General features: G+C 57.6%; 1 protein-coding gene and 1 long non-coding RNA gene across 9 annotated transcripts in view; both read right to left on the reverse strand.

Annotated features, from left to right (window-relative positions):
• ATP2A3 (ATPase sarcoplasmic/endoplasmic reticulum Ca2+ transporting 3) overlaps window positions 1-10,771 on the reverse strand; it is a 34,281-nt gene extending 23,510 nt beyond the window's left edge. For 6 of the 8 annotated variants that reach the window (XM_012185514.4, XM_012185512.4, XM_012185515.4 and 3 more), the window contains exons 1-3: window positions 10,462-10,771; window positions 485-502; window positions 152-234 (exon numbers count right to left, since the gene is read on the reverse strand). In XM_012185514.4, the coding sequence (XP_012040904.2) occupies window positions 152-234; window positions 485-502; window positions 10,462-10,579 (219 nt within the window). In that variant the 5' untranslated portion in view covers window positions 10,580-10,771. Of the gene's footprint in view, window positions 1-151; window positions 235-484; window positions 1,307-10,047; window positions 10,297-10,461 lie in introns of those variants that run through there. The other 2 variants (XM_060394815.1, XM_042255532.2) reach the window with 2 other exon arrangements.
• Window positions 10,772-13,532: 2,761 nt separating this feature from the next.
• LOC132657334 (uncharacterized) lies at window positions 13,533-15,625 on the reverse strand. Its single transcript, XR_009595327.1, has 3 exons — window positions 15,341-15,625; window positions 14,655-14,839; window positions 13,533-13,788 (listed from the first exon to the last, which is right to left on the reverse strand). It is a non-coding gene; the product is annotated as an uncharacterized LOC132657334 (long non-coding RNA).
• Window positions 15,626-15,915: the final 290 nt, after the last annotated feature.

Consider the following 15,915-nt stretch of genomic DNA (forward strand, 5'->3'; position numbering starts at 1 on the left):
TGAGAGACTGAACAACAAAGAGGGTGGAGAGGGGCCCAGGGATGCCCACAGCTGAGAGGACAGCCCTGTGGCTCAGAGCCTGGCCCCTGAGCACTGCCTGGACCCGCTTCCCGGCCCAGGCTGCCTGATGCCACGGGAAAGGGCTACTTACGAAAGAGACCAGGGCGGCCAGCAGCAGGATTCGAACCAGGAGGTCCTCGAACTGTTCCAGCACGAGCTCCCACAGGGACTTCCCTGGGAACGGGAGTGCTGCATGAGGGCTGGGCTCCTGACCGACTCACCAATCGCGTCCATGTGGAGCTGCGGTGGCCTACTCCCTCCCTCCCATTTGAAGGTGAAGAACCCGAGGCCCTGAGAGGCACAGATGGGCAACGCTGGGGGCTCAGCCAGGCCCCACCGCCTGGGAGGGGAGGACACCGCCTGACGGTGACTGGCCCAGGGTGTCATCTGGTGCCCTTGCAGGCTGCCCTGGCCCCAGCCTCACCTTCCTCGGTCGGGAGTTCTGCAGGATCCAGGCAGCCACAGGAGCCATGAGGAGACAAGAAATGACTGGGTTACCGAGCGGAGTCTGAGCAGTCCCCTCCCCACGGTGCCCATCAGAACCCCCACGATGGGCAGGACACACTCCCCCCAGGTCTCTGAGGTCACAGCACACGTGGTTTGTGCCCGGGTACTTTCACATCCCTCCCCCACCTGACTCTAGTGGAGGATGGCCTGCTGTGACCTGACTCACCCTGGGACAAAAACCAAGCCAGGGCCCTCCAGACCCTCCAGGCCAGTTCCACCTCCGTTGCACAGAGGGGAAACTGAGACCTGGAGGAGATGGAAACCCTGAGGTCACACAGGGAGTCGGTAGTTCTCAGGGCTCCCTGCACTGCCCTTTCTCAGATGCCCACCCGGTCCCATTCAATGTCCCCCTACCCACAATATCTCATTCTAATTGAGATAACTGGCTCAGGCCACCTCTGACACAGGACCTTGGGGACAAGGCCCGAAGCACTGCCCACCCCACCTGGGGCTCCCTGGGCACGACCTCAGCAGGCAGCACCCCGGGCTTCAGTTCCTGGAGGCTGAATGTCAGCTTGTCCCCTCCCAGGCGCCCCACTCCAGCAGGCTGAGAGAGGACCCAGCCAGCCTGCCGAGGCCCAGACCCACAGAACATTTTGAAGAACCATGTCTCCAAACACCACAAGGACCTGCTGTGCCTTTACAGGCTCCACTTTCACCTCCTTCAGGTCCTGAAGCACCCACGTTACAGGTGGAGCTGGCTGGCCCAGTAGCTGAGTCCGGGAATCTTCCCAGCAGCCTAAAGGGGAGGTAGGTAGGGATGCTGACCCCGTCTTGCAGGTTCAAGAACTGAGGTCCAGAGTGGATGCGTGGCTTGAACAAGGTCACACAGCAAGCCGGGGTGTTTGTGGGTCTGTGGAAAGGGGCCCTGGAAGGGCTTCTCCCTCCTTCTGCCAATCTCAGGACCTGCCCAGGGCTGTCTGAGGGGTCTCTCAGACCGAGCCTAACTGACCCTTGTCTCCTTTTCTCCTGTGCTGTGCCCAGGACAATCCCTGGGCCAGCAACATCGGGGTCACCCGGGAGCTTGTCAGCAATGCAGAACCCAAGGCCCCACCCCAGGCTGGCTCTTCCTCCCTCCTCCTTGCTGACATGGGTCCTTGCCTCTGCCCACCTGCTTGCAGCTCAAGCACCAGCCAGCATTTTTGCTCACGGGCACCCCTACCCTGACCACTTGTTTGGAAGGTCTGGGGTCTGCACCGGGCAGCTGTACCATGGGGAGTACTGAGCAGCTCACTGGGCTTCAGGAATCCAGGAGGAAAACATATAACCTAAAAATACACTTTCTAGCATTTTTCTCCAAAGTCCTATTTTAGGCAACAGCTGACATTTTCCGTGGAAAATGTAATCTCCAGTGTCCTGCGTTGAGATTAAAATCAAACAGACTTTTTCCTTCTGATCTATTTAGCTAAAGTGAACAGGAAAGGCAGGAGGGAGGGCCAGCCCTGGTTTCTGGGCCAGTTCTCCAATGGAGCAGGGTCCTTTAGAGGTCATCTCAGCCATGCCCCAGCCTCAGAGCACACGTCAGCCTGCTTCTGCCATGCTCAACCCAGGAGTTTCTTCAACCCCTCAACCTCTGCAGGTGTCTTCAGGATGCCTGACCTAAGGAAGAGTATATCTGTAAGTCTCACCCGAATCCCTCCCTCTGTCTACCTAGCCCCTCCGTCTGCTGGTGTGCAGCCTCGAGGCCACAATATTCCTCACAGCATTTTTTCTGGATAGGGGCGAGGCCTGGGGTTGGGAAACTTGTTCCAGAACATACCAGCTCTAGTGAGTGAAGTTGCTCAGTCGTGTCCAACTCTTTGTGACCCCCTGCACTATAGCCTACCAGGTTCCTCCATCCATGGAATTTTCCAGGCAAGAGTACTGGAGTGGGTTGCCATTTCCTTCTCCAGGGGATCTTCCCGACCCAGGGATCGAACCTGGGTCTCCCACATTGCAGGCAGACGCTGTACCATCTGAGCCACCTGTGAAGCAACCACCAGCTCCAGTCCCCAGTCCCCACTGCAAACTCCCTCCACATGCTGGTCTCACTGGGTCTCCTCCTTCTCCCCTTCCACCTGACTGTCCCCTTCTGCTGACCCACAGCCCCATCCAAGGTCCACTCTTGGTGGTCGTTATCATGCTATTCCCCCGGGGCTTCTCATTCTCCCCCACTTGTGGACACACAATAGGACTGTACGTCCCATCTTCCTGTGCAAGTTGCAAAAAGAAGGATGTGTGTTAGTTTGGGCTGGAATGTAGAACTGTTGGAGAATGGCACTGTCCAGTGGAACTTCCTGCGGTGATGGAAGAGTCCTATAGCCATGCTGTCTGATACAGTAGCCACCAGCCACATGGAGCTACTGAGCACTGGGAATGTAGCTAGTGTGACTAAGTAGCTACATTTTATTTATTATTATTTTAAAATATTTAATTATTTGGCTGTGCCAGGTCTTGGTTGCAGCATGTGGGATCTTCCATCTTCACTGTGGCATGTGGAATCCAGTTCCTTGACGAGGGATCAAACTTGGGCTCCCTGCGTTGGCAGCCGAGTCTTAAGCCACTGGACCACCAGGAAAGTGCCAGTAGATATATGTTAAATTAATTTTCATTCATTGAAACTCAAACAGCTACACAAGGTTGGCAGCACACTCTGGAGCTCTCTGACCCTCTGCTATAGCAACCAGGACCTGTGTGACGGTATCTGCTTTGTGAACCTGAGTCACAGAGTCGGGAGACACGGAGCTGCACAGAGGTGTGTATGTACAGTGTGAGCAAGAGATGACCTGAACTGTTTCAAGCCACTGAAATCAGGGGGCTGTAATGCAGGATAACCCGGCTGATCTTGACCAATGCCCTCTTCTCGCCAGACCTGGCCTCTACCAGGGTAGAGCAAGGCATCCCTTCCACCCCCCCCCCCCCCCCCCCCCCCCCCCCCCCACCCCCGCTCCTAGGGCAGGTTCAATAAGCCACGAGGTCACTGCAGATGCCCCGCCCATCCATGCAGGAGGGCCCATCCCTGCTCCTGGAATGCAAGTGCTTCCAGTCCTGCCTGAGCAGCTGGCTCTGGGGGGGGGGGCCTGGGCCTCATTTGGAAGATGGAGGACCACCCCCACCCTGCAGGGCTGCTGTGTGAATGAGCATTATCATCATTACTGAGTCACAGTTATTAAGCTCCTGCTGCTGCTGCTGCTGCTAAGTCACTTCAGTTGTGTCTGACTCTGTGCGACCCCACAGACGGCAGCCCACCAGGCTCCCCCGACCCTGGGATTCTCCAGGCAAGAACACTGGAATGCGTTGCCATTTCCTTCTCCAACGCATGAAAGTGAAAAGTGAAAGTGAAGTCACTCAGTCGTGTCTGACTCCTAGTGACCCCGTGGACTGCAGCCCACCAGGCTCCCCCGTCCATGGGATTTGCCAGGCAAGAGTACTGGAGTGGGTTGTCATTGCCTTCTCCAACGCATGAAAGTGAAAAGTGAAAGTGAAGTCACTCAGTCGTGTCTGACTCCTAGTGACCCCGTGGACTGCAGCCTATCAGGCTCCTCCGCCCATGGGATTTGCCAGGCAAGAGTACTGGAGTGAGTTACCATTGCCTTCTCCATATTAAGCACCTACTATATACCAAAGAACTTCCCAGGTGGGGCTAGTGATAAAGAATCCACCTGCTAATGCCTGGGAGGCGGTGGGTTCGATCTCTGGGTCGGGAAGATCCCCTAAAGAAGGAAATGGCACCCCACTCCAGTATTCCTGCCTGGGAAATTCCATGGGCAGAGGAGTCTGGCGGGCTACAGTCCATGGGGCCACAAAGAATCGGACACGACTGAGCGACTGAACACTCTTATACCAAGCAGCATGCCACATGCCTACTTCATCTCCGGAGATGAACGGTGGTGCGTTGTGCGCCTAACACATGAGGAGGTGCTCCGCAGGCAGGATAATCACCTCCTTGTGTGCACTACTCTCGTGATTCTCAGACAAGCCAGGAAAGAGGATATGATTATTATTCCCATTTTTCAGAGTAGAAGCACAGAGACGTTGAGCGCCTACCTAGTTCACGGTCACACAGCTGGGAAGTGGCAGGGAAAGGTTTTGAGCTCGGGCAGTTTGGCTCTCGAACCGGTACTCTGGGCCTCTTGCACTCACTCCTAGACTGTCCCGCCTTCCCACCGCAGTGGTCCCTGAGCCTCCCCCAGTCAAGATCACCTGAAGGATCATAATCTCCCATGTCCTGACTGTTGGGCTGGGAGCCATTGTCAGCTGACCCTTCCAAGAAGAATGCCCCATCTGTTGATGCCATCCACCAAGCTAATGGGCCAAGACAGAAACAAGAGGTGCCGCCCCTCCCAGACCCCTGCTGGGCAAATCCGGGGGCATATGACTCCCTCCAATATTGCCTGAATCGTTCATATGGTGGCCTCTCCTGACCAAACACTGCTCTGGGTAACTGTTGCCAGACTGAATCAGCCCCTGTCCACAGATACCCGATGCAGGGCTGGCCTGTAGGGTCCTGGGATGTGATCAAAGAAACTGCAGCTTAGAGCAGAGAGTCTGGTCCAAGGACTGGAGTTCAAATCCTATTATCTCGGGAGTTCTGTGACCATGGGCAAGTCACTTTAAGGCTGGATGTGCCTCAGTTTCCCCATCTGGAAAATGAGGATAATAACAGCAACCACCTCATGAGGCTGTGTAACGTATATGAAGCCCAGTGCATGGTGAATGTTCCGTAGACCTTAGCCATGACAACAGCGAACAGAAGTTCCCGTGTCCCCAGCACCTGGGACAGCACCTGGCACACAGCAGGCACTCAATAAAACAGAATGAATGAACGACCCTACCCTGCTCACCGACCTTCCATGGGCCTACAAGATAAAGACCAACCTTCAAGACCTTCCTGGACTCACCTGTCCAGAATCACTCTCATATCTTAGATGGCCGGCCCTCCCTCCACCCGCCAAGCCAAGATGCCTCATGGTTGCCCCTGGTTTTGCCCCGCTCCAAGATTTTGCTTTCACAGTCCCTTCTGTGCACGGTACCTCCCCATCTCATCGGAACTTCCAGGAGGGCTTCCTGGAAGAGTCCTTCTCTCGCTGGTCGTCAGTGTTACCTCCTGCTCCAGCATCCGTGTACCTCTAGGGCGAGCAGGGGCTGAGTCATCCCTAGGTCCACCCAGAGCCTCACAGAATTGTTTATTCACTTGCCCCACGGTTCGGCCCTAGGGCCACAACCCAGAGCCCAGGAGGAGGGAGGTGCAAGGCCAAGACTGCCCCCAGGCTCCACTCACCACCTGCTCCCTTAATTCCCCCCTTGACTCCTTCCTCCATTGGAAACTGGTATTTCGGCTTCTACAAGTTGGTTTCAGCCAGGTTCCAGCCGGTGAGGGGTGAGGCGTGAGGCGAGTGCTCACCAAGGTCTTCCTCAAAGGTAAATTTGCAGAGCAATTAGACTCTCATTTGCAAAGTCGGGGAGAGGCCTTGGCTGGGCAGACCCCGCCCCACGCGCCTGGCCTGACCCTGGTCTCCAGGCCCCACCTGGAGTGGTCAGTCCCGCCTGGCTGACCAGGCCCCAGAGGCGAAGTGTTGGCAAGGCAACTGTGTACCTGAGGTGCTGTGGGCAGATCCGGCCATGCCTCAGAGAACTGCTGGTACGCGGGCTTGGGGTTCTACAGGGGAAGGGCTGGTGGAGAGGGGCAGGGGGTGGGGTGCCAAGGCTGCCCAACAAAGGTGTGAGAACTAGGGTGGGTCTGAAGGCTCTTCGCACCTGTGAAGCCCCTACAGGGGATCTCAGAGCTGTGTCTCCGCCCTACAGACAACAACAGGGTCCAGGAAGTGGTTGCCTCAGCTGAGGGCAGGAGATAAGGTCACAGCCAAGTCAGCACCGGCAGGAATCTAAATCAAGACCATCCCTCCCACGTGGCGGCCCTGGAGCTCCAGTACCCACTGCACAGATGGGCAGGCTGAGGCCCAGGAAGCCAGGCACCTGCCCCCGTCACAGCCCCTCTCCCAGGCCCCTTAAACCGAAACACTGCCCCTTCCCCGCAGAGACCTCCTGGGACCTCGACCCCTACATCCCTGGGCTCTAGGGTAAAGGCACTTTGGGGGGTGATGGCCCAACCCAGTCCTGTCTCCTGCCAAGGCTCACGTCCAGCAGGAGTGACAGGCAGCCCATCCATGGACATAAGGAGAGCCAAGGGCTCCTAAATATATATAATAAAATGCCCAATAGGATTTGCAAACAGAAAAATGGAAAGGAAGACTGTGAGAGGCCACCTTCTATCAGATTGGCATCTGATAAGGTACTGTGTTGGCGAGGTGGTGGGGAAACAGGTAGGCCAACTGGTGCAACTTTATGAAGAACAGGGTAGCAATAGCTGTCAACACTGAAAATACACACTTCCTTCCACTTCTAGGAATCTGTCCTTTGGTGATTTTCACAGTGTGTGAAATGACATGAGGACAAGGATATGCCTTACACGTGTGATAAGAAAGGCTTCCCACAAACCCCAAATCCATGAGAAGCCGGAGGGAAGAAACTCTGGGATGGCCATGTGAAGAAACTCTGGAAAGCCACTAGAAAGCCCAAGATGCTCCACGTGGAGCCATCCACAAGAGTGACTGTCACAAGGAGAGGAGGCGCAAAAGGCCCTCAAAATTCACTCCCTTTCACGTAAAAAAGACCATCCGTCACAGACCCAGAGGTGTGTGCGCACTGGATATCTTGAGGAGGAGACACTAGGGCTGCCGGGAGGCGTCTGTGGGGACAGGGCTGGGGATCATTCACCCTACACCTTAGGGACTTTTTGCATGTGGTGCTGGGTGCCCATTTTTATTCAAAAAGCAAGTTGAGGGAATTCCCTGGCGGTCCAGTGGTTAGAACTCCACACTCTCACTGCCCAGGGCCTGGGTTCAGTCCTTGGTCAGGGACTTAAGATGCCACAAGCCATGGTCAAAAACAAACAGAACAAAACAAAATCAGTTGAAAGTTTGTAGAAATCCCCCCCACACAACCCACCCTGGGCACCTCTGGGACCTGCCGAGAAAGGCGGGCTCACAAGAGGCCAGGAGCCTCCCACTTACTGCCCTGTTGGGGTCTCAGAGGGCACGGCTACATGCGCTACATGCCGGGGTGCAGACAGATGGGGGGACAACTCCAGGCACACTCACTGACTGACGCCCTCCCCCTCTCTGCTCAGAGGGCGGGGAGGACCCCGCCCCCTCCTCTGCAGGAGAACTTGTGAATTTTAGGACTTAAGCAAATGACTTCCTGGTGGTTTCTAGCACCAACGACTTTGCAGGTGCAGAGACTCCTGGGGTGGGGGGACACTAGTCCCTGGGGTGTCCCCCCACCCCTGCCGCCAGCTTCTGGCCCAGAGCCACACCAGGCTCCTCTCCTGCCACAATAAGGGAGGGCTCAGTGTAGGCAAACACAGATAACTCTGTGGCACGGGTCCTATCACAACCTCACTGACAATGAGCAAACAGAGGCACAGAGAGGCAACCAGTTGGTCCAGGATTGCACAGCTATGAAGGGGCAGAACTAGGGCCTGAAAGCCTGACAGCCTCACTCCATAGGCCGTGTGGGGCGCCCAGGCCTCCTCCCAGGCAGGGGCTGGGCGGGGAGAAGAGCCTGAGGCAGGAAGGGGCAACTGGCTCCCTTCTCCTCACCTCAGGACTTCCAGAGCCCTGGAATGCTTCCTGAGGAAAAAGCCCTCTCAGAGGGGCCAGGGCCAGGGCTGGGGCGGGGAGGGAGGGGGGAGGGGGGCAGGGGGGGCTGCGGGGGAGCAGGGGGGCAGGGGGTGGAGAGCAGAAGGTTCCACTAGCTCCTGTTGAGCTGACCCAGCTCCTAGCACAGGCTCACACTCCAGGGTCCCAGAGTCTGCAGAAACTGTGACCCCCTTGAACAGACAGGAAAAGTGAGACCCAGAGAGGGGCAGGCACCCAGGATTAGCTCCATTTACTGGGTGACCTTAGGTAAGCTGTCTAACCTCCTGGTGCCTCAGTTACTCCCTCTGTAAAATGGGGATAACAGCAGTTGTTTTTAGGAAGAAAAGAAGACAAGGGGTGAAAAGTGCCAAGACCAGTGCCTGGCACATAGTAAATATTCAGTGAACATTAGCTTTTATTTTTACTACCATCAAACCACAGAGGAACTGGAGGAGCCCAAGAATAGCCGCTCCCCAACTTTTCCTACCGCCCTCCCCAAAACTCACATCCACCTCTCCGGACCTACACTCTACACCGATATCCTTATCCATCACCAGCCAGGGCACCCTAAAATCCTCTCACCTAAACCAGACAACATGGGAAAGAACTAAAGGCTCCCTCGTTCTCAGTCAGCTTCCCCCTTCAGGGAGATATGGGGGCCAGAAAGGGCCAGAAAGGAGAGGGTGTTGGCCAGGGTGAGGTAGGGCAACCTCTGTATGGTTCTGGAGAAGGGCTGGGCTCCAGCTTCCTTTGCAAATGAGGACTCCCAAGCGGGAGGCCACACAGAGGAGGCGGTGGAACCCTAGCTCTGCTGCCCTGACCGCCCCCCCCACCCATGAGCTGGGGGATCGGCTGGGTTTGCCCTGCACTCCTCCAGCAAGGACACCCTGCCTGCCAAGTCACTAATGGGGGATACTAAATAATATTTATCTCCCTAGTTCCTCCCACAGCTCAACTAAATATAGCAGCTAATTTTTTTGAAAAAGGACTTCTGCTCCAGAAAGATAATATTTATATAAGAGGTGGTTGTCATAAACCAATACAAAACCCAAAGCTCCCTTTCTGACAGCTCTTTGCAATTTTCAAGCCAGTCCTGGGCAGTGAGACACACGGGCCAGAGAACCTCCCCTCTGGCTGGCGGGGAGCCCTGCCAGGGTGAGTCCCCAAGATCTGAAAGGACATGGGTCCAGGCTGCACCCTGGGAATGGAGATGACATTTCTCTCCGGAGCCCTAGGGACTCCGAGCCCTAAGGGTGGATGAAGGGGGCAAAATGCTGACTGGAAGTGACCGGGGGGTGGGGGGGTAACCTCTGCATCTTCTGCCTTCCCAGGGCCACGTCTGGACAGTACAGGCACTGGCCAGTGCCTCTGGGCCGGGGAAGAATCCCACACGCCACTGAACAGGAGAAAGGATGACACCTTTCCCTCCCAAACAGCAACAGCGCCCAAGGCTGCCTCCGAGACCAGAGATGGGGCAGGTGTGGCTCCAGGTCACCCAGGAAGGAAAGGCCTCCCCAGGCAACTCCCAGTGCGAGGCCTTGAACCTGCCACCCTGCAGGGAGGTGGGTCTCCCGCCTCAGCAGTTCAAAGCCCCCACCATCAACTCCCGCCAGCCACATCCGTCCGGGGTGGCAGAAAGAGGAAGACCTGGGGATGAGGGTGGCGGCACCGAAGCTGCCAGCTGACAAGCTGCACCTTCCGGGGGTTTTATTGAGCCCTCGAGGGAGACCCTCGGGGTGAGCTGGGAGGCGGGACCTCAGGGTCTCCGGCTGGTCCCCCTCTAGCTGACCTCTGTGCGCACCTGCCGGACTCCAGCGGGCTGCAGCGGCGCGGGGATTCAGCGCGGAGCGGCGATGGGGGTGGGCGAGGACCTGCGGGAGTGGACCGCGACCGGGATGGAGGTGGGAAGCCCGGAAGGGCTGCACAGGTCCCTGGGCCCGGAGGGAGATCAGGGTGGGGGAGCCAGGCGTCCGGTCTCCGAACCCGGAACCTGCATCTCCTTCCCCGGCGAAGGTGCAGCGCGGCCCCGCCGGGAGCCCCAAAAGCGTCTGCAGAGGTTTCCGGAGCCCTCGCTTCCTGCCCGCCCGCCCGCGGGGGCCGATGGCTGGGAGGGGCGAGGACCGCTCCGCGGCCGCCTTGCCGGGGTGGGTTGAGGGGAGGGCTGAGACCGCGGCGCGCGAGGTCCCCGCTGCCCCCGCCTGGCCCGCGCTCTCACCGTTAGGGCCGTAGCGCTCCCGCGCGCCTGTCACCTGCTCCGCGCTCAGGCCGCGCTCGGCCGTCACCGAGAAGCGGCGCAGCACGTCGGCGGCCGGGAGCAGGTGCGCCTCCTCCATGCCGCCCGCCCGGACGTCTGCGCCGTCGGCACAGTGGGGGCCGCCTCTCCGAGGGGCTACTGCGCGGGGCGCGGGGGACTCGGACCCCGACGCGCGCCGCGCGAGGCCATGACCGCGCTGGGACCTTCCCCGACAGCAGTGGCGGCGGCGGCCGGGGCCCCCGCCAGGATGCTGCGCCCCGGGCGCCCTCCCCGGGGCGGGGCGGCGCGGGGCCCGCCCCCGCTCTCACACCCCTTCCGGCCGCCCTCGGAGCCCTCCGCCCCGCCCCCGCAGCGCCTCGGGGCGCGGAGGCTGGGCCACCCGCCCATTCTGCAGAAGGGGGAACTGAGGCCGCCCACGCGGAACGCTCAGAGCTTGGGGGAGCCGAGGGCTCGAGGTCCGGAAGGGCCTCGGCCACTGGCCACAGAGCTCCAGGGGGTGGGGCTGGGGCACACGGCAGCGAACTGGGGAGGGCTGCTGAGCTGAGCGGTCTCTGAGCTGCCTTCTCTTGAGCCCTCTTAGGTCCTGGGGGGTTGCAACATGGGAGACATCCATAGAGGAGTTTCCTACTCCCTTGCTCGAACTCTGCCAAGTGTGACCGTGGGTCCAGAGGAAACCTAAAAGCCTATGAATAAGCAGGTCTCCTCCGGAGCTGACAATGTTTTCTTCTTTTGATGTTGCAGTTCAGTCGCTCAGTCGTGCCCGACTCTGCGACCCCATGGACGCCCGGCTTCCCTGCCCGGCTTCACCAACTCCCAGAGCTTACTCAGACTTCTGATGCTTATGCTGGCTTTATTGTTGTTCTAAAGTCCAGCGATGAGGTTATTCCTCAGACAACCTGAACCTCTAACAATGACCCAGGATAGACAAAGTAAACCAGCCTTGTTTCCTTTGACTCACACTCTCACCCCAGTAGGAAATGTAACTGCCGGAGGCCTCCCTCCAGAAGTCTGACGGTGTGGGGGGTGCAGGCCTCTGACCAAAACCCCTAGGGAGAGTGACTCTGGCCCAGGGCAGGGGAGGGTCTGTGGAACCCCCATTCCAGTGCTCCCTGAGCGCCAATCTGTCCAGGGGTACCAGGAGGAGGGGCTGTAGGTCAGGAAAGCAAACGGGGTGGGGGTGGGGGTGGGGTAGGAAGGCAGAAATCCCCTCACAGCGCCAAAAGGAGGAGCAGAAGAGAGCAATCTGCTCCCACCCGTCCAGCTTGAGAGACCCAGCCCCCACCACCACCGCAGCCCCCCATCATCACCACCACATACCCCCACCATGCTGGCCTGTGCTGCCCAGATCTCTGGGATCCACGTTGGCCGTACAAGGTCAGAGATTTCAGGACTGAGCCCACTTGGTCGGTTGTTCAGACTCCAGACCCTACCTGTCTCTGCAGCCGGAAACCCTTCTGGGCTGCTGCAGCTGTCCACGCTTTCCCAAACACACAATCCCCAGCTTCCAGCCTGCCCAACCCCCCTGTTGCTGCCACCTACTCTGTGTCCCCCCTGTTCCTGATCTCTTTTTCCCAGAATGGGGCCACAGTCCTCCTCCTCTCTCTCCCCTTTGCCTCGCCTCCTCGAATATAGAGACAATCAGTGAAGACTAGCTGGCAGCAAGGTCCAGCCCTTGGCTGCTTTTGACGGGTCACCCAGACTGTCTCCAGGGGCATCCGCTGGGGCTCAGCCTGCTGCCATTAAGGTAGGGCGATGCTGGCTTTCTGGCTGTGGCTCCGTGCAGCCTGACATTTTATTTATTTATTTGTAATATTTTAATTTACTTTTTTGGCTGCACTGCGTCTTAGTTGTGGCTCATGGGATCTTTAGTTGCAACATTTGAATTCTTAGTTTCAGCGTATGGGATCTAGTTCCTCAACCAGTGATGGAACTCCTCTACGTTGGGAGCATAGCGTCTTAGCCCCTGGACTGCCAGGAAAGTCCCACACCTTGACATTTTACATCCCAAGTCTAATATTCCTTGTGTTTCTCCCTTTCTTCCTCCACTTCTGTGGTTCACAGAGACAGCCCTACCTGTATCTCTGAGTTGTCAGGGAAAATGTTAGCCAGGGCTCCGTGGGGACAGAGAGCCCTTCACTAGAGACCTCTCTCCCAGGGACATGAAGCCCTGGTCACAAAAGCAGCTGGAAATCCCTCCCCTCCCCCACTTACACATCCTAGGGTCTGACTCCCCTTTGTCAACTCCAGGGACCTTAACACGAAGCCTCTCCCACTCCACCCCGCCCTCAGCTGTCAGTTGGTGTTTGCTGGAAGGAAGCGCCAGAAGGCTTGTCTGTTTGCTCTGGCAGCCTGGCCCATGTTCCCTTTCTCCAGCCCACCCCACCCAACCCTGCCTCTGAATCCACCCCAGGCGAGGCCAGCAGCTGCCAGCAACTCTGGCCCCCCACCTGGCAGGTTCACACACCTGTCAGCATGCCCACCCGCTCCGCTGCCCCCATGACAACTTCTGAGTACCCCTCCACGGAGCCTGCCACAGACTCACGCACAGTCATCTCACACCTCAGCTTCTTGCCCAGTTGCTGTGTGCCCCATTATACCGTCTGTTTTCACCTAGACAACCAGCTGGTGGCCAGGGGGACATGGGCACAGGTACACTGTCCAAAGGGCTGGTCTGTCCTCCCCACCTCCCAGCTGCCAGGTGCTGAGAGCTCCAAGCCTGGCGCACAGTCCAAGTGCTGTCTAAATCCCCCGCAGGACAGAAGAGGGCAGAGCTTACCACCTCTGTGGCAGGAGGCATGCCTGCCAAGCTCATCTGAAGCAGGGGAAGGTGGAGCATGGGGGAAAGGTAAGCCTTTGCCGCTGGATCTGGACACAGGAAGAGGCTGTTGCAGACAGAAAAAAACACCCTACGTAGAAGGTGGGAAACCTCAGTCTTATGCTAGCAACTGGCTCAGTCCCTCTGCCTGGAGGGATCATAAGGAGCGCGAGGAGGAGGATCAGGGGAGTAGATCAGAGAGGCAGGGCTAGGATGCTGAGAACCTTGATGGATCATTTAATGGCCTGACTTTTTAAGCAGTGAGGGTTCCAGGTCACATTTGCCTTTAAGAATAGTGTCCCTCCCAGAAGCTGTTAAGAGGGCAGGACTAAAGGGGAGAACAGAGGCTGAAAGGACCCCACATATGTTCCGAAGAAAAAGGAGGAGGTATGGGCTTCCCGGGTGGCTCAGCGGTAACGAATCTGCCTGCCATGCTGGAGACATGGGTTCGATCCCTGGGTCAGGAAGATCTCCTGGAGAAGAGAATGGCAAGTCACTTCAGGGTTCTTGCCCGGACAGAGGGGCCTGGCGGTCTACAGTCCATGGGGTCGAAAAGAGTCAGACACGACTGAGCGACTGACACTTCCACCTCCAAAAGTCAAAAGTCAGACCGAAAGTCAGAGTGGGCTGCGATGGAAAGGGCCTGGTTGTGGATTAGATTCTGGGATGAGAGAAAGTAAGGGATGACAGCCAGCTCCTGGTGGGTGAGAGGTTTAGCCCTGAGGTCGGGGAGGAGCGGCTGGGGAGAGGAGGCTAGGAGGGCATCTGGGGCCGCAGGAGTGTGAGGGTCCTGCGGGCCTGCAGGTGAAATGGAGTGGGCTTTCTCCGGCAGCTTCCCTCTCCCTGCCGCGCTTCATCTGTCTCTGCCCCTGCTCAGAGAAGGCCCCACTTTCTCTCTCAAGCCTTGCAACAGCCTCCTCCCCGGCCTCCCTGCCTCCACACTTCTCTCTGTTTATCAGGATTACCTGCCTGAGCTGGTGATTTCTTGACTTCATCCCTCTGCTCAAGAACCTTCCTTTGCCCCCCATGACCCATGACTAGCAGGATAAAACCCAGACCCTTCAACTCAGAAGCCACAACCCTTTCTTTCCCATCTGGCTCCCACACATATCCCATCAGACCGGTCTCCCCACAACTCTGCAAACCGGCCTTTCACATTCTAGCTTCAGCCCTTTGTGCAGGCTGTTCTCTGGCCTCGCGTGCTCTCCAGCTCCATTCCCTAAAGTGTCTCCCTGCTTTGGAAACTCAGTTCCTTGGCTGCCCCACCCTTGTGTATTCCTGCTCTTCCCTGCGTGCTTCTGGCTCTGAAGGAGACCCCGTAGATCAAGGCTTATCTCACCATTGTGTCCAAGGGGAAACTGAGGCCCAGGCAGAGGACGGGACTCAAGCAGGCACGTGAGCCATGGAATCGGAGCTTTGGCTGAAACTCCCAGGCTGTGAGTCTTGTTCCTCCTGTGCGGATGGCTTTCCTCAGCTGCGTTCAGCTGCGTTCAGCTGCTGAGCTGGGAAGAGCTCCTCCGAGGCCTAGGAGTGAGCATGGGACAGCCTGGTCAATGGGGGCTCCACTTCGAAGCTGGGAGGGTCTCGAGCTCTAGTTCAGGGGACAGGTGCCAGGCCAGAGTTTGGGAGGTTTGGAGGCAGGAGCACTGGATTCCCATCCTGTTGTTGGCCCAGCTTCTCCTCCTCACTCTCATTCTCTCCCTCCCTCCCTTCTTTTTTTTTCCTTCTTCCCTTCCTTCCTTCCCAAATATTTATCAAGGACCCAGCATGCACCAGGAATGGTGCCAGACCCTGGGGAGAGGGTCCCTGTTCCCCTGAGTTCACCTGGAGAAGGGAGCAAGTCATTCATCCCAAATAACCACACACAGACATGCGGTGGGTTCCAGGGATGCCTTGAAGATATGGTGGGGAGGACAGGGAGATCAGAGGAGGTCTCCCGGGGGGGAGGCATGCTTCTGCTGAAATCTGAAGGAACAGGGGAGGGAAAGGTGTTTCAGGCTAAGGGAAAAAGTGAAAGCGTCTCACTCTGGGACTGTAGTCCTCCAGGCTCCTCTGTCCATGGAATTCTCCAGGCAAGAATAGTGGAATGGGCTGCCATTTCCTCCTGCAGGGGATCTTCCTGATCAGGGATCACACTCAGGTCTCCTACATTACAGGCAGGTTCTTTACCATCTGAGCCACCAGAGAAGCCCAAGGAAATGCCATGCAAAGCTGACTTGGCCACAAGGCCTTGGAGGTGCGTGCCCATCTCGGGGCCTGAGTCCTCCTGTCTGGCACATTAGTGCCAGCAGTGGAGTGGCTAGGGCAGGGGCAGTGGTCTTTAGAGAAGACAGAGGGGCTGAGGTTGCCTTGTAGCTGCCCCACTTTGGTTTGTAAATGGGTTTGACTTGAATGCAAACAGCCCTAAAGACCTGGGAACCTCACTTCCTCTTCCGGGGTCACCAGGGTCCAGCGGGCAGGTGTCCCAGGCTCCCTAAGATGCTGCTGCTGAGCACGGATTTCAGGTCCACTGTCTCAGCCCCATCCCGCCCACATGGACAGACCCCTTGCAGGTGGGCCAGGAAGACTGACCCCCAGCTGTACAGAGTGGGAGACCCTCT

The sequence above is a fragment of the Ovis aries genome, chromosome 11 (assembly GCF_016772045.2).
Source record: "Ovis aries strain OAR_USU_Benz2616 breed Rambouillet chromosome 11, ARS-UI_Ramb_v3.0, whole genome shotgun sequence".
NCBI lineage: Eukaryota > Metazoa > Chordata > Mammalia > Artiodactyla > Bovidae > Ovis > Ovis aries.